Below are 19,056 nucleotides of genomic sequence, written 5' to 3' on the forward strand. Positions count from 1 at the left end.
ATGTGTATAAGAGACAGATATATATATATATATATGTATATATATAGCGAAAGAAATTGATTGCTTTCAGAGCCTATTGAAACGTGCCTCTTGGTATGTATAAATGAAAGAAATAGTCGGAGGCTTGGATGGAACAAAACGTCTTTAATTACGGAATCAAGCTTTTGACCAGATATTTGATATAGAATGTTTGGAGTTTTCAAGGAGGTTAAGCAACTGGCACTTTAAAAAAAAGGGGGTAATTTATCATTTTAAGCCGTTCTGAGAGAAAAATAGTAAACAAAACGACACAAATGTTTTTTCTTTCTTGGTCCAACAACTTCAATTCAATATAAAGTTTATTTCCACATTATCAATACAAAATACATAGACGGAGAAATACATAAGGGTAAAATGTTGGACTTGGCCTGCGTTACACAGAGGGTTTAATTCCCTAAACCCTGCTCCTGCCCTCCAATACCCCCCAACCTCGCCCACTAGAGCTGATACTGCATCAATTGTCTGTTAAATCTAAGCGACAAATATATATGCCCAAGGCTTAGAATTTTCTGATATAGTTTGTGTTACTGATCTCATTTGAATTGTTAAATTGTATTATGTTATTTTTGCAGTAAACATATTAGGATGTTAGCCTAGCAAATCAGAATGACTGTTCGCTTGCATCTTTGCATCCAACCTATTTAATAGTTGGTTGACATAGTCTAGTAATAGGCAATTTATGACTCTTTTTCAGCCAAATTTTTTTCAGGCTAGACTTGTTGTCGTAATTTTGTCTAAGAGCGTAGATTTGTAATCTGAACATGTCACCTGACACTAAAACTCCAATGAGTGATGATTGCCAAGTCTGATGATTTATTGGCTGGAAGTTTTCAATGTAGCTATCAATAAAACAGATGAAAAATGTGTATCATTTTTCCACAAAAAACTAGGATGTTTGATTCATGGTTTGAATCCAATCATTTCCTTATTCACATAGAGAGCTATAAAGTGTAATGATTCTTTGAGTTGGCAAATGTGGTCCAACACAGGTCTTATTACAATAGGATTTCTGCTTATTCATAGGCCTGAAGTAGAGCTGCTGATTTAATTTGCCGCTGCAGTTGGCACGCTGCCAGCTCACTACCTGGTACTAAACTAAAAGCAATGCCAACAAATAAATCCTGTATTTCAATAATCAAGTTTTAATCTGTTATGCATGTCTTTGTAATATTCTTATAAGTAGGACCTGGGGGTGATATCCTCTACTTCAAACTTCCTGATTGTGCATCTTCAATTGATACACAAATCTGCGGTTTGCCACAAGAGTTAGCTACATTATTAAGATCTTTCAGTAAATTTGTGACATTATGCGGGTTGTTGATTGAGCAGTATGACTAATAACTGAAAAAGACAAAAACTGTCAAGAGGGAAAAGAAAAAGAGGCACATTTAACTCCTCCAACACAAAGATAATTTTTGTCTCAACATTTTTTATACTATATAATTCCCTATGTTCGTCATTGTCTTGTGCTCTACCTTCTCTCAGCAAGCACGTTCTCTAAGAAAATAATTTATGATCAAATAGTTTCATTGAAGAAAAATCTTAAAACCTATAATGTATATTTAAAGAATGATTTTAATCTGGATTACCACAGCTTTAATAATTTATTTAAATTGGCACTTTATAAATATATGCTTACCATTATTATTTAAATAAAATATATCATATGTATAGGCCTATATATAGCTATATATAATGTTTGTAGGTTCCACGTATGTCTTGATTATATAAAATGAGTACGAATGCACAAAGTAGAGTCGTATACGTTGACATAATAGACATAAGATAATTTTTTATTTCGAATATTTCGAGCACGTCTGTGCTCTTCCTCAGCGATAACACGTATATATATACGTGTGTGTGTGTGTAAGTGATGGCTTCCCATACCCATTAGACATACTATTACTTTATTTGTTCAATTTGTTGTGAGTGGGGTGGTCTATCCATCCAGTGCATTTTTTTCAGACCCTCAATACATACAGTATAATGAAAAGACAGTGAAGAGTATAATACATACTCCAAGTATTGAAATATATGCCATCGTTTTGGGATTCAATATTTTGACATTAATTATGATGAATCAACAGTGTAGCCATGTTAGTCTGCTTTTGAACAATATAGGAGAAATACTTGTATAGAATTTATTCTCTAGCTTTCGTCCACTCAGTGGACTTCATCAGGGGACTGTCATTAATTATGTCATCATTAGGAAAAAGAGAGTGATTGCAGATAAAAACTAACCTATGATGGGAGGATATACCATTATCTTCTCAATTTCATTTTTAAAAGTATGGTTTTACTAGATATAAATGAAGGCTGGTATTTTGAGTGAAGGGAATTTATGAAGACATGAAAGAAGTTTATATGAAAACAATGGAAAAGCAAGATATCTTCTGTCACTCATGGTTCTGACACTTGTCAATCATGTTTGTCTGTATAAACCTATTGCCTGATTGGTCAATAGTAAGGCTGTTATGTAACATGGTTAATTGTGCAAGGGAGTGGTCAGTATGTAATACAATAGAATTGTTTACTTGGCAGAATATATGCTGGAGAGATTGTGTGAGAACAAAACATTACTTAACCAGATGACAAAACTAATGTATCTGAGTATTGTTGATGGGTCAATTTAAAATTGTCATAAAATATTATTATCTAGTAATACTTTAATATTGCATTTTTTATTATTATGTAATTATTTATTTTTTTTAGGTTAATATAATAAGAAAGCACCAATTAAAATTTAGTCAAAGGCACTAGATAAATAAGGAAAATAAGGCCAAGTTTACATCATTCCTAAATGTTTTCAAATCTTTTTTAAAAAAATAAATAAATTAGATGTATGGCATACATAAAGTGGTAATGAATTATTATGAGATTTAGCCAGAACAGAAAATGCATGTTGGCCAATTAAAAATAATCATAATGACATGTTAGACTTATATTATATAGCAAAACATAACAACAAGGCTTCTTCTATGCACTTTACATTACTGTATTACTAGAAAAATAATATGTTTACTGTCTCTAATTAATAAGATCATCAATTTATGGGTTGAAACCATAGGAATGTACATTAGGCCTACTTGGATTGTCTTAATTTGGAAAACCATGAAAAATTGAATTACAACATTTAATTGCTTATTTATAATAATAATAATATTTATTTGGCATTAAAGATCATGGAATAATTTTCCAGGAAAGAGAATTAGGCAATTAGCCTGAACAAATAATTTTGTATTCTTTCTTCTTATTTAATTATATTTCCTTTTATTCAGAAGGATTTAATAAGTTACTACTATATTAACATCCAATTAAACACAGATTGAAACTACGCACCTTCACTGATTCAGACATTAAATTGACTCAGAGGCCAATTTAAGGGTCTGTGCATTTTTCCATGTTCTAATGTATTGAAATGACAAATTAATTTTTTTGCAATCCTTGTTGAATTACATGAATGACTGATTTTCCAATTCTTTTTTTATTACTTATATTATCAGGCTTCCTGTTCAGGAATGAAACGAGAAATAATGAAGTCAAAATGCCGTACTTAGTACTTCCTACCAGTGAATATTCTCAGTATGGTTCTATGGATGTTTGCCTGCTGAAACCGATGTTGATTAACTCTTACAGCATGCCATAGCTGATTTGTAGCCACCAGTCTCCTTTGTTGAAATGTAGATACAGTATATTAAAATTATTAATTTATTATAAATGACAAAGCTTACCCTACAGTTAAAATACCTTTAGGTCATGTGGTCACATTGTAATATACATTAATTCCCAGTAGGATTATAAATGTGTACATTTATGATTGAGAGGCAAGGTACACACCTGTATGGCTATGAGTGACTAGAAATCAAGGGAGACTGTGCACCCCAGTGGAGTCCATAGGAACAGCTGTTGTAAGGGAGGCAAGGGAAGGGGAAGATCCAGTAGAGAGACAAAGGGAGCATATCCCCCTCCCCCAATTTTGACACTAAATTTTAAAAATTTCAATGCATATCAGTGTTATGTTTTACTCACTTGTTTATTCTGAAACTGTTGTTCCCCCCTCCTGTTTGAAAAATTCTGGATGGCCCCCTCCCCCCGAAATAAATTATCATTTGATGGCATTTTTTATTCAATAGGGGTCAGTGATTTTGGTTTATTAGAAAGGGGTTCAGTCAAGAAGGGTTTTTCAGCTAAACCATAGCAACCTGTCTCTCATTGTCAGCCTGATGTAATGAATTTTAGTAACTTGATAAATTATGTTGATTATAATTGTCATATACCGGTACAATGCTGTCCCCTGTAGATATTTCTTTCCAGTCTGAATATATGTAAAATAAATGTATGTTATTTGTAATAAATTTATTACATAATAAAGCTTAAATCATTGTAATTTTGTTGTACAAATTATGCTATATCATGCTATATTAAAGCATTCCAAGTAAATTATTTCATTCCTGAAGATGAATATAAATAAATAGTCAAAATATTGGCACCCAAGAGAATGGCATGTCTATCTATACTTCTTATATTTTTCTTATTTTTATGTTATATTATTATGTTAACATATTGTTATTGTTATATATTATTATATATTAATTTTATTGATATATATGTTATATATCATAATATAAAGAATGAATGAAGCAAAATAAATGAATAAGCAACAAACAAAATATAAATTATATAGTTGAATAAATTAACCAACCTAACAAAGCAAAAACAAGACATAGCTGTGCCCATACGAAGAATGCTATCCATAGTCACATGTGACTGATGGAGCAATGATGATGATGATTATATATCAGCTTTATTGATATTATTATATATCATTATTACATAACAATTATAATAAAAATAATATAAAGTAGAAATACTAACAATAATAATAAAACCATATTTATGTACAGTAGCTCCTAAAGAATCACAGATCCCTGTAGGTGCTTTACATAACAATATGCATTTTATTGTTATATAATATATTTATTATTATCATTGTTATACATTATGGTTATTATGTATATCATTTCATTCTTCAATGCCTTGGCTGCCACTTAAATGAATCAATACAGGCCTAGATTCCAGGCACGGGTTATTTTAAGCAGACAACCTATGAATGCATATCAAATCATCTTCACACTGCCAGACAAACGCTTGTTGAGCGACTGGGAAGAAGCCAGCATATTTTAATTAGAAATACAGAAGGGTTACTTTGCCTACAATACTTGCTACTAGTGGCGTCTCACATCTAAGTGTTCAATGCATACATTACAATTTTTCCTTGCACTAAAATATAATTTAATATTTGAATTGCTTAGTTTGTATATATATTAGGACCACAGTAAGCAGGGAAGATTTAGGGTGGGTGGCGGGACTGGTCCGGCTCCGGCCCCCCCTCCCCCTTTTAGAAAAAATACAACAAAAACAGAAATTATTGTTTGCCCCAAATGCCTCTAGAGTTTTTTCTGGGTTGTCTAGAAAACAAACATTTCCTGGGGTATGCACCCACCCTGGACTCCCTAGGGTAGTGTTGGCTCTTGATCAACCCCCCGCCCCTTTCGGACATTCCTGGATCCGCCCCTGGTAAGTAAGATAAATCAATAGATTTCAATTAAAAATTTGAATGATGAAATAGTTTTCTAGCCATTTAAATAAACAAGTAATACATGGACTGTTTTCTTTAGCATATATCCCTAAATGGTTGGTGATCAATTTAAGGCTTTTTTGTTTACCTAATATATTTTGTAACAGATAAATAAGGGTTTTTGAAGTTTTTAAATCAGTATAATAAGATTTGATTTTATCGTTGTTTCATTGGAATTTAATAATGTATTCAGAACCTTTGAAATGAGCTATTGCATGTTTTAATTTAAGTTTCCCAATTTTATGACGGACATTATCTGCTATACATCGTAACCTTTAAACATTTTGTGAAACTATTTATATACATATTATATTTGGTTGGATTACTTGACATTTCACGGCAGAAATTCTAATCTTTGATTATTGATCAGCTGGGGAATCAATGATGCTTCAATTATTCGCTAGCTTTATTCGGTGCATGCACGCAATATTTACTTTATGCAGTCCGTGAGTGTAGTAAATTGACTTGTGAAGCGAGTGCTGTGTAAACATAAATGTTTATGTTTAGTTTGTTTAGCTTTTCAAGTGGTAATAACTATATAACTTATATCTCGAGATATTCTGGGCCTCGCAGAAGTGAATTTTGAATATGCCTGTGTAGTGTAGCAACAGATGCATTTTAAAACAAATTAGTTTTAATCTCAATGAAACAAACATCAGATGTATGCATTTATCTTGGCCGAATTTCCTTGCACATCATAATACAAATTATAATTTGTAGTACTGTGAGATTTTATTATTTTCGTGTAAACTCGTTGACTTTTCTTATCAGTAATTTGTTAAATATTGAGTTTGGTTATTAAATCACAATATAAATACCTTATGTGATAATATTGTAGGTTTAATTATCATATATATGTGTGATTAACTGTTTTGAAAAAAAGATTGAGATGCTAGCTTAGCTCATTTTGCACACGCATCAAAACATCAAAGAAGCCCACTAATTTTTGCCATGTATACTAACAATTTATTTGCTCACAGTTCATCATTCATCCTCATGCATGTTGATTATGTAAACACACTGAGCTTTCAGTTCCTGATTGGCTATTTTACATGTATAGTATTAAAGTTTCCTCAATTATCTGGCTGCTTCAGTATCATCTTTTAGTTAATCAAAGGCCACATTCAGACTAGCACTCAAGACCAGCATGACCCAAGCCTGGTGGATTCTCCCACCTGTTATAAATATGTTGAATGTCCACACTACATGGGTTGACCGAACTCAGTCAGTGGAAATTGTGTCACTAGCTGTGTTTGGTCACATCTTGACCAGATGCTTGGGTGAGAAGTGAAATGTTAATTCAAGGTCAACCAAGGATCACCCCAAGTAGCTTGCCTGGGATGAATTGTCTAGGATAAGTTAAATTTCATGCTAGGTGTGGGCCAACCTAGACTATTTCATGACCAGACTACAAATTTCTCAACTGGACTGAGTCGTAAGTACACAACACAAAGCAGACTTCAAACAAAATCATTTATCTTTTCAACAATGCACTTTTTAATGCTTCGATACAAAGTGAGAATAATCATCAACAATAAATGAGCTCCACAATTGTAAACAATAACACTGAACAGAAGGATAATAATGTGTGTTTTGGTCTAATCAGGCAACAATAACTTATTTACTGTGACACATGTAAAAACCTTGTTTCAAGCAGACAAATCTGAGTGAATTCATGACACCGGATGAAGCACATGTTAAGCCCCATTGATGTCACAGGGCTTAGAGCAGCACCTTGAATAGCAGCTTTGCTAGCGATACAATGCCGGTTATATAACATGTAGATGTTTTCTTTATGCTGTAAAATAGTATTTACAAGCTGTTGACATAATACTGCCATTAATGAAGCCTATAGTTAGGGTAATATGAATGTAAGTTTGGACTAATAATATATAAAATTTGTAGTTGGTCTTATGTTTCTCTTATCTATAAAAATAGTTTCATTTGCTTTTCTACAACAAAAGCAGATATGAACAATTGTAGGCTACCAACATGACTGATGGAAATTTAATTTAATTAACAAAATATTAATCACATTGGCCAAATAAAAAAAAAAAGTGTCTCATCCAGGTTCAATACAAGTGGTTTTTCCATATTTGGGTGCGATATGACATCACCATGCCTATATATGGCAAATCACAGGTATTTGTCACGTGAAACTGTATAGTAATATGCAAACACAAATGATACATTTTGTTTGGCAGAATTAAATTTTTAAAATTGATAATGGATGCAATGAAAAACAGGTGTTTAATATTTGACCTTAAGCAAAACAGGACAAACAATATTTGCTCATCCAATCATGAAAATTCCCCCTAAAAATATCCCAACAAAGTTCTTTCATATTTTTTACATTTTTTTTTCACAAATATGTATAGTCTACTACTTCCCACAAAATAAATAAATCTCATATCTTTAAACATATTTACAAGCTGGTTCTCAGTTAATGTACAATAGGAATCAAAATATGAATAAAAACATTTATTTATGATTCCTTAATGTTTGAAATTATTGAGACAAAACATTATCAAGGACATACTTATACATGTAATTTCATTATTATAATTGCAGCCACACTGATTTCACTAGGTAAGCTGTGACGTTTGGAATTGTATATCATGTTTGGTCCAATCAAAATGGCTTTTGAAAGAAAATATTAATTATTTCTTGAATTGTCTCAGTATACAGTTATAAATACAGATTATCAATAATTAAGAAGAGTTGCTTCATAATTCAACCTAACAAATAAACAGATTAAATTTTAAAAACCTGCAAAATGCACAGGTACGGTAAGCTTTTACTCTTGGTTTCGGTACAATCTTTTGCATAGTTGCTTGTACACGAATCAAAATTGTAATTAATATGATTGCAAAATTGTTTAATTCTCAGCGCCATCTGTCTCTTCCTCACGATCACCATTTCCCCACCACTGAAGTCTTGCTACATCTACACCAGCTAGTAGCAATCTTGCGGCTGTGGAATGTTGGTGAAGTTGATTCTTTGAATTGCATCCATTTGTGATAATGTTTGTGATCTCATTCAGACGATACAGCAAAGTTTCTTCCATGTGGATGGTTTTTGTTTCTGTGGTGATTTTAAGTATTTCTTGCCTAGTTTGCTCTTCCTTCTTGGAGGCTGTGTGATCTTAAGTGCGGACAACATTGCAGCATCAAACACTTCTTTCATGTTATGCTGGGTGAGGGCAGAACATTCTAAATACGCTACAGCGTTCATGATCTTTGCCCTCTGCGTAGCCTCGGCTTCCGTTACCGGGCGTTCATTGTTTTTTGCTAAGTCTATGAGGACATTAACGTCAGTCCTTAAGTCACATTGTGTTCCGACTAAAATGATTGGAGTCTTGGGACAATGCCGATGAACCTCTGGAAACCATTTCTCTAGTACGTTAATATATGATGTTGGTGAAACAACACTGAAACATAGTAAGAACACGTCTGTTTCTGGATAACACAATGGTCGTAGAGTATCAAAATCATCCTGAAAAAAAGAAAGAAGATTGCATTTAATTATTTTATCCACAAAAACATTTAAATCATTGCTATGTAACTTCATTAACATAATAGTTTTACTTTTCTTTTGTCTTGCAGGTCCCTTAACAGCAATTTGCACACCCTTCGTATAAACATCAGTTCATTCAGTGTTATTCTTTTTGTTTAAAGTTCTATAGAATTTGACCGTGATGAATTTGACCGTGATGACTTACGGTGTTTCTGAGGGATTTATAATATAAAAACCCAAGAGGTTTCTACCATCTGTTGTGCTATCTCAGCAAGAATCTTAAGAATTAGATAAGCCATTCATATCAAGCAACTATAATCATGCTATAATACAGTATCTGCCTGAATATTAGAATTTGCAGGGTAGTTAATATTTGAACAAAGGGTAAACTACTATTACCAAATATGGACATGCTGTTGCTAGTAAAACGGGTTTTAGTCAGGAACTTCATGGATTATTTTATAAGAAGTATCGTTTAATTAAAATCAGAAAAAGAAAATATGTTTCTTTATTTTAGTTACTTTTTTTTATATAATACAGTTACTTGGCTGGCAAATTTTTTTTTTTTATATATAAGAAATATTTTTTAAATAAAAATTACAAAAAGAAAATATTTTTATATTCTTTGTGTGGCTGGTAATCATATAGGCCTATAAAAGTACTTTCTTAGTAATTAAAAAAAAGTAATTTTTGTTTTTAATTTTTTAATTAAGCAATTCAATGTTCCTGAAAAGTTTCAGAATTTTAACCACAGAGTATACGTTTAGTTACCATAATATTATTACTAATTTGGATTATAGTACAGCACCAGGTCAAATCTAAATAATGTGGTTTGTGGTTTTAACCAGGGCAATGGTATAAATCAGTGATTCATTATATGTAATCAATTGTGTATAAATCACACTATCTAATGATACACTACATCCTTTACAATAAAAGTTATTGTAAAATACAGTTTAAGGAAATAATTACAAACGCTGCATAAAAATACAAGAGTGAATATAAGGACCCAATTAGCGGCAAAATTTATTCACACTGTGGAGAAAGCTCTTCAAACTTCCTTTGTGTAGAATTAGGAAGTTAGTGTTTTCAGATTAGCAAACACAAACTCAGGTTTTTGCATTGTGTAGGCTCGCGCTAATATATCCGGACAAACCAGTTTCAGACAATGTTAACTACCTCACTCGACTATGAAGCTTTTGTTGTATTATGTGGGAAATCGTAGCAATGAATTAAAAACCCTGATGGCCATTATTTACCTACACTACAGATACTTAAAAAAAAAATACCACCAGAACTGAGAAATGATACCAGCAGAAATCACACCATACAGAGGTGAACTAAATGTAAGCCAGTGACTGAATTTATCTGCTTGGTCGTGACCTTAATCCAACAGAATAAGGAGAAAGTAAACATTATAACTTCCTTTTTACAAGCTCTTAAGAGAATCACTTCAGATTATGTACATACCACTGTGACATACAATACCTTGCTATATTTCTATTTTAATTTGTGAATAGCTAGGTTCTTGTGGAGGGACAATTGTTGTTCAATGTTTATATTTATCGAGACTTGGCGATCAAGGTACAGCGTGAAAGAATCTCTCAATGAACTGACTATGAAATCACACTATTCTATTTGATGGGCGTCAGTGTCATCAAAGATATAGGTCAGTGTTCTATATTTGACCACAAAGGTCAGCCATATAATAATGATGGTGATGACCATTGAGTAATCATAGTCACTGGTCACTGGTTATCAGATTTGCTAAAAGTAAATTTACTCTTCCACAACATCTGTTAATTATACTGTATATTAAATTCTATCATTCTCATCACCTGTAACTTATTTTCAAATGTGGGAAAATTTCTAGCATTTAACAGAAACAAATTGGAAACAAAGTGTAAAAAGGGCAATGTCACAAGACAGTAAATGTTAAGAAGATAATAATCATTATCATAATAATTATTATCAACACCGGCAATTAATAGTTTAAGATATGTAAATATACTCTTCCTCAATAATGCTTGTTAAGTATTTTATAATGTAGTTTAATAATACATTAATTTCTATCTTTTTTAATAATTTTGTAATAATTTATTTATGTAGTGTTGGAAAATCCTTACTGTTTATACTATATCATTTTATACCATAAATATTATTAAAACAGAGTCAACAGTTGTTATAAAACTTGAGTCAATATTGCCACAGGCTATACAAGGTGTGTTTCAGGAAGTGTGAGGCCTTGTGGCTCCCAGGTGTTATCTTGATCATTATTCCCAAATACCACCAGTGCATTCTGATTTGCACACAGGTAAACACCAATTGGATTTAACATGATTTCCCAGTCAGGCATAAAATTGGCTTAAAATTGGAAAAAGGTGTTTTATTTTCCATTTTCCTCTCTCTTTACAATCAAATTCAATAATGGTGCAAGTTTCAGTATCAATTCCAAACTATTTCTCTTGAAATTATACAAATTACAAAAGTGAAGAATGTTAAGACCAATTATTAATGAAATCATGTGGAAATTAAATAGAAATTTGATTACCGTCTAAATACAGAAACCACGTAGGCAGAATGTTGCATCTTTCGCTACACAGGCAACATGTTTGTTAAAGGGAAATCAATATTACTCGAATTAACGCCACGCTATTTTCCAACCCAGTAGCATAGCCAATCAATATCAAACTTCTAATCATAGGACTAATAACTCACCGGCCAAAACAACGGTGTTTTATTTTAGATCAATATTTATTAGTATCATTTAAAAAATGATGTTTCACCAAGTTAACACTTTCATTTAGAGACTACACAATACTGCACACCTGCAATTTTATGGTTGGTGTCTAGCTGTGTATTATATTTTTTGTGTTTAACTGTAAAATATTTGCTTTAATATTTACTATTTATTTTAATATTTAATTTAAATATATCTTACCTGCCCAGCTGTGTCACAGAGTTGAAATTTCACAGGCTGGCTGTCAACTTTTAATACAACTACAGAAAAAAAGAGAATTTTCAATTAGAGAATTTGAGAACTATCATTAGCAGGAATATAGGAGACTGGGCTGTCAAATTAGAGGCCAGAGGACTGCCTTTCTCAGCTTGTCCTGTGGCATCCAACGGTGCTGTCAAGAGGTCCAGGGCAAACTTTATAAATATCTATAGACAGATGGGAATAAACGTCAACATTATTTTAACTGTACACATGTATGCATATCTTAATTATTAATTATTTTAATACTATAATAGACACTGGTGGTTTACCATAATTACCTCAGACGTAAGGTCTAGGTTGATGCGTTTTCTCAAAAACACCCGCAAAGCCCACTCCATGCCTTCGATTTAATTCCCCTGACAAGCTTGGCATAAATAAAGTGAACCTTTTCAAAAAGCATTAGCCTACACATGAAAAAGTCCCAAAAGCCTACTCCCTCTTAAATTATTGCCAACGCTAATGCTGTAAGAAAGCAGCGAAACAGAACACCAATTCCTCTACTGCATATTGCAATCACAATGAATTCAAGTAAAACCAATTTTTTATTATTTTGGAAATCATAATTGTTTGTTATTAATTAAATAAACCTCACGTCGGGATATCATGCTCTTTTTAGTATTTAGTGATTGATACACCTATCAATTGGATAATTAATGTTGTCACATTGCTTGCATCATTGCATGTCATTTCTCAATGACCTTTCGATTTTAAGCCTTAATTATTGCCAATATTTATGAAGGGGACTGGGTGTATTAAATATTCAATTTTTAAAATAAGTTTATAAGTGATAATCTCAGTCATACTATAGGCCTAGCTAGCCTACTCTACTAAACTATCTACTCCAGTTCAGGCTACAATACAGTAGTTTAACATTAATTATTAAAAGTAAAAATCAGTAGGCACTAGGCCTAAAGTACATTTCATTCAATGTTCACTCACAACTCAGGAAAAAACATTATCAAGGCCAACATTACAAACAAGGGCCTCAACATTCATACCGAAATTAATATGATGCTGAAGAGATAGAAGTCAACACCTTTAATATTACAAAGCATGTTTACCTGAATAATTGTCAAATGCTGTTGGAACATATTCTGTAGGGTATCCATTTGTCGTGTAGCTTACGACCAAGCTAGTCTTGCCAACAGCACCATCGCCGAGCAAGACACATTTGACTGTCCTTTCAGGTACTTTTTCTGAGTCTATCTCCTTCACTTTTTCGTTTGGCATCTCATCTGTTTTACAAATCCAGCTGTTATCAGAATTTGAGGCCTGTACGTAAGGAGGCATTGCTTTATGTCGAGTTGAATGCAAGTCTCGAAAATCTTTAGTATAACTAGTCAAAACCATTGATGTATATTTAAGTTTATGTATTTCTATGCAAGACCAACCACCAGCATCTTCCACTCAATGCTGATATCGACTTATCGATTGATGGTCGAATTTCGCTTGTTTCTTGCTGTAGTCGAAGTAAATATCCAAGAAATATAATGATGTTACACACTTCAAGTAAATTAATATAAATCCTATGAGAGAAGCTACCGGTTGTATAAAATATTTTATCAACTTCGGTCCTTCCTCTGGAGGGTAACCTGCGCAACTAATGTTATAGTGCTGCTGATTCTAGCCTTTATTGATCCTACAAAGCTTCTTCGCGAGCGATAGCGAGGAGGTGTGGGCATCGCGACGGTGACTTCACACTATGCAAATAGCCTACTCGTTCCGCTGAGGTTCCGCCCACTTATGGCAGAGGGCGGCAAATGAACTTTTATATTTTACTGAAAATAAGCCAAATTATAAGCAGAACTTTGCTACATTATTTACTTATAAATTGTATCCCGTCTTTCATTTACACATGAAGGTATCCATGATTTAAATGAAGGCTATAAAATCACCTAAATCAAATAATATATACTTGAGAATGTAATTGCTCATTTGTATATTTAAATACGTTATTAGATTTAACAGAAAATTAGAACGAGAAAAAGTATTCGAGACCTCGACAATTAAGGTTTAATTAGAATAACATTTTTACCTCCTCATGTTTATGATAGGAAAAAAAAAAGAAAAAATCATTAATAATACATATGTTGTTTATAAAACTTGCTTACTCAGAGAATGATCCGAACAACGTTCAGGTATCTATTCTGTCTACAACATTGTTTTTTAATTATATGTGGAAGCACTTTAAATTACCTGCCGAAGAAATTAATTCACTGATTATTAAGCTTGAATGTTCAACACTGATTCAACCAATAACACTTTTTAATTCTGTAAATTGATAATAATAATCATGACTCATTGTTCTAATGATTACACTTTCCAAATCAAACAACGGATACTTTTCTTCATTAGACTTCCACATCGACTACACTTATGGATTTTCGTAGAATATGTCCTGGATAATCGGAAGGGAATCATCCATGAAAGAGCTGTGCTTAGTGACTCAGCGCTAGAAGACCACAACAAAAACATAACAAAAAACCTGAAGCAACTCGACCCCACTGCAATAGTACGGTACCTTTTAAACCATCTGATTCATGGTGATTTGTATTGTAAGCAGACAATGAAGCGGTTTGGGACGCTGAATCATTGAATCATCCCGATCAAACGAATCATGTGTTACGACTATGATTTTGTAACAGTCTACTGCTAAAAAAGTTCATGAAATGTCGCATGATGTTTAGGCCATAGAGAAAATAGATATTCTATTTTCTCTATGGTTAAGCGCAGATCCAATGGGGATCGTTTGCCGCTGCTCTAATATATGGATGACATTGTTTTCGGAAGATCATTGATAATTTCACAAACAGACGTTCAAATAATCTCGTAATTTTGATTTTGTAACAGCCTGGTATATTACCATTCAAATAAAAAAATGAAAAAAATATTGGTCTTCGTTTTTGGGTCTTCACTCTTCGTTTTATAGACACCCTTATAGGCTACATAATGCCATGTAGAACTATTGAAATAGGAAACATACATGTACAAGTGACCGTCCCAATAGTGTGTCCGACCCCTTCGTTATATCACTAGCATCACCCTTATCTTTGTAAATTTGGTGTACCCACCTTCCGTTTAAACATACTGGATTCTTTGCTAGTTTAAAAATCACATCTATCTATTGTTATCGTATGACCATTGCATTATTATTGCATGATAGTATTTTTACCATGGAAGTATTTTATACATTAATGGTAATAATATTTATTACTGTAAAAAACATTAATAATGTAGGCCTACTAATTTGTATATTGATATAATTAATACATTTTATATTTTACTGTTTTTATGCTCTTTTTGCTAGTGGAGAAGAAATTCTTTATATTATGAAATTATTGTATCTTGTTCCATGGGTATGACTGTTGGTTGCAATACAGTAATAACTTTTTTTTTATAGGTGGCGCTAGATAGTCCCAATCAAACTGCAAAATCGATTGCGTTTTTATCATTTTCAAGTATACATAAGTCTATATGCTACAGTAATCTGTATGCCGATCTTCTTTAAATTTGTTACACTTAGAACAAGCAGACATATTACGTCGTAATAAATTTTGAGAACAGGATTTATCCGTTTTCATTACATGTTAGTTTATTAAAATTTACTTACGGTAGCATGGAGCCGATATTTACTCTATATAACATTAACATTATATGTTATGATGGTATTAATGTAGTGTAGAGCACATTGCTCTGTGTAGAGTTACTGTCGTTGGTACCCAGTAAGATAAAGTTTATGTTATTTTACTCCCAACAACTCAATTAAGTACGCGGGTAAGGTTTGGTTGTGTGGCTTATTCCCTGAACACTGAAAAGATACACCGGCACCCAGTTCCCAACATCAATAAACACATCTGAATAAAAAGAAGTCACCTGCTTGTTTAAAAGACCCACTTAAGCAAAAACAAAAATGAAGTGGGGGGAGGGGAAGAAACTGGAGTTACAATTGAAGTTTAAGAATGTCATTTCCATTCATTTAGGGGTGCCGAAGTCATGACATACAAATTTATTAAGTGGATGGTGGTTCGGTGTGATTGCAGACCCCTGTATATTTCGCGTACATGGTGAGTTTACAGTGCCCTGTCTATCGTCGCGTGTTACTAGGCCATGATCACCAGAAACAGTATTTAGACGACAATTGTGTAAATTTTGAGACTCCAGTCATGTACATGCCAAGCTTTATTAGAATTGTCTATTGTGTAGGGCCGGGGCAATGTGGAGATGGGGGAATAGCCTATTTGGTATGTATTGAGGAGCGATTGTGGGTGTAGATACCAGAGGTGTGTCACCAACTTCTTGCGCACAATGTCAACATTACTTGTAATGTTTTGGTTTTGTCCACCAAAAAATGTTCATAATTTGTTGAGATAGGTAGCGTGGTAGTAGTTCATCGAGGTACCCCACACACGATGATGTCGATAACTATCAATAAAACTACCACAAGTTTGTCATCGAAATCAATCGAGCCAATCACATCAAGGATAACGGAATGTGTTCGTTTTATTGGCCCAATTACAACTTTCTGATTGGACCGTGGAATGATATCTTCTTCAATGATTGGATCGGCCTACAGAGTGATCGGAAGGAACATCCATTCATTAAGAGGTTTGACTTAAGTTTTTACCCACCCCCCAACATTTCTTGTGCTGTCAAATGTCATGATAACTGACTCGGTCAATCAACCTAACTTACGACACTGGAACCGGAACAAACACATTTTTTTTAAAAGTTTGTTTTCGGCGTGGTTGTGTCATTACGAATAACTGTTTATATGAATGCAAATGGCAATATATCATTTTAATACTGTGAGCATTATTCAACAAACAAATTGCCTGTTTATAACATGGTAACATCTGACCGCTTCAAAAGCACGAAATTATCTTACCACCATGATAGAGGTATTTAATGAGGACAATGCACACATTTGAAGAGGATTCCAAAACGATCACTGATAACATACGGTGCAGTAGGTTATATACGTTAAATATAATTGCCAAGATCAGAAGTTTTTCTATTCAAATACTATTTGAAATCGACATTATGTGGTGTCATTAATGGCACAGGGCCTCAATGCGTCCAAGCCAAGTACATACCGTATACACTTTGTATTGTTTTTTTATTTATTTATTTTAAACAATCGTACAACAGGAACGCAAAAATATCAAAAATAAAAAAAATAAAAACATAAAAATATAATATCACAAGATATTAAATTCAAATTAAAAACATAAAAAAAGAATTAGTGTAAAACTTTATTAGGCCCTATTATTATTATTATTGTTATTATTATTATTATTATTTGTAGTAGTAGTAGTATTATTATTACAAATAAATAAATAAATAAATAATAATAATAATAATTTATTATAAATAGATATTATATGTATACTAAAAGAAGAACCGTGTATGTCTCAGTAGTGGCGCCAGGACTTGCCCGACGGGGGTCCGATTTTCCCGACGGCGGGGTCGACGCCCCAGACGAAAAAATGGGCGTGGTCGGGCGTTACTCAAAATCTCCCGAAAGTGTTTTTAGGGGGAAAAACCCCGAAAAAATCAGACAATTTATGGGTTTCGAAGGCTTATTTAATCTATTAGGGCGTCTACTAATACGTATAAAATACTATAGGCCTATTTTTTCTCTCTGACGAATTGTAGTTTTTCTCCCCGGCCGCCCCCGGCCGCCCCTGGTCATAATCCGTCTAGGCATATTGTTATGGGCTAACTTCCATTCTTCTTGGTTGAATCGTTTGTCTTATGAAATGAATGTGAGAGGAAATAGACATTTTACTGACAAATAATGACCTGTAGCGTTCTTGGAGAGAACTTTTAACACTTTTATTCCTTCTGATAATTAGATTGTCAATACAGTAATAGTTTTGAGTTTTTCATGCTTTATATTCGTTGGCAAAACGACAAGCTGGAACAACAGTGCCCTGAAGCATTCAATTGTAGTCAGCATTCATCGATTTCTGTCCTTCGGAATAAAAACAATATGACTTAATTAAATAATAATTATTATTTGATAAGAAAAAATTGTCATTTAATATAAAGATATGCTACTTTGTTAGACCATAGAAAAAAAAAAAAATTATAATAAAAATAAAAAAAAAAAAAAAAAAAAAAAAACTCGCGAAAAGGCCGAGACAGTGGGTCTAACAAAGTAGCATATCTTTATATTAAATGACAATTTTGTCTTATCAAATAATAATATATGGTATGGTATGGTATGGTCCACATGACTCGCTTTATTTCATAGTATTTCATCATCTTTTTAGAATGTTTTCCGTAGCTCATGTAGTTGGGCTGAGGTTTTGTTATACCAGCCGAAATAGCTCAGTTGGGAGAGCGTTAGACTGAAGATCTAAAGGTCCCTGGTTCAATCCCGGGTTTCGGCATTGTAATTTTTGTTAAATTAATGGGTTATTTAATTTATTTATTTGAATTTCCACATGTCTTTGAAAAGCTACACTTCATCCATCATCTTCTTCATTTTTTTTTTCGCATTTTATAAAACTATTTTCTCACTGAATATTCCTATGTCTATTTATAACTATGTCCTATATTTATAATTAACTTCCCTGGTTCAATCCCGTAGTTCGGATTTTTTTAAATAGATCAACCATTTTTATAGCTACATGTAGGCCTACTTCTTAAACATACCCATTATTTCTCGATGCTTGCGATACACCAGCACTTAATATACGTTAGAGGCCTATTATTTAATTCGCCATGTAAACCTTCAAACAATGTAGGCCCTATTACACTTTTTATTTAATCTTTTTAGAATGTTTTCAGCGGGGTTTTCAGTATCTCATGTAGTTGGGCTGAAAAAATGTCCTAGCAGCCGAAGTATACATCAAGC

The 19,056-nt window shown here is 32.9% G+C and overlaps 1 protein-coding gene and 1 non-coding gene across 2 annotated transcripts; one reads left to right on the forward strand and one right to left on the reverse strand.

Moving 5' to 3' along the window:
* Window positions 1-7,150: 7,150 nt before the first annotated feature.
* On the reverse strand, window positions 7,151-13,896 carry LOC117107725 (cell division control protein 42 homolog). The gene is made up of 3 exons (XM_033249468.1): window positions 13,256-13,896; window positions 12,135-12,193; window positions 7,151-9,172 (listed from the first exon to the last, which is right to left on the reverse strand). The coding sequence occupies exons 1-3, from the start codon at window positions 13,542-13,544 to the stop codon at window positions 8,717-8,719; spliced, it is 804 nt and encodes a 267-aa protein (XP_033105359.1). The 5' UTR covers window positions 13,545-13,896; the 3' UTR covers window positions 7,151-8,716.
* A 4,620-nt stretch (window positions 13,897-18,516) lies between these two features.
* On the forward strand, window positions 18,517-18,589 carry Trnaf-gaa. Its single transcript has one exon. It is a non-coding gene; the product is annotated as a tRNA-Phe (tRNA).
* Window positions 18,590-19,056: the final 467 nt, after the last annotated feature.

Source organism: Anneissia japonica, unplaced genomic scaffold, assembly GCF_011630105.1.
Source record: "Anneissia japonica isolate Jap-2015-1 unplaced genomic scaffold, ASM1163010v1 scaffold287871_len1641731_cov197, whole genome shotgun sequence".
NCBI lineage: Eukaryota > Metazoa > Echinodermata > Crinoidea > Comatulida > Comatulidae > Anneissia > Anneissia japonica.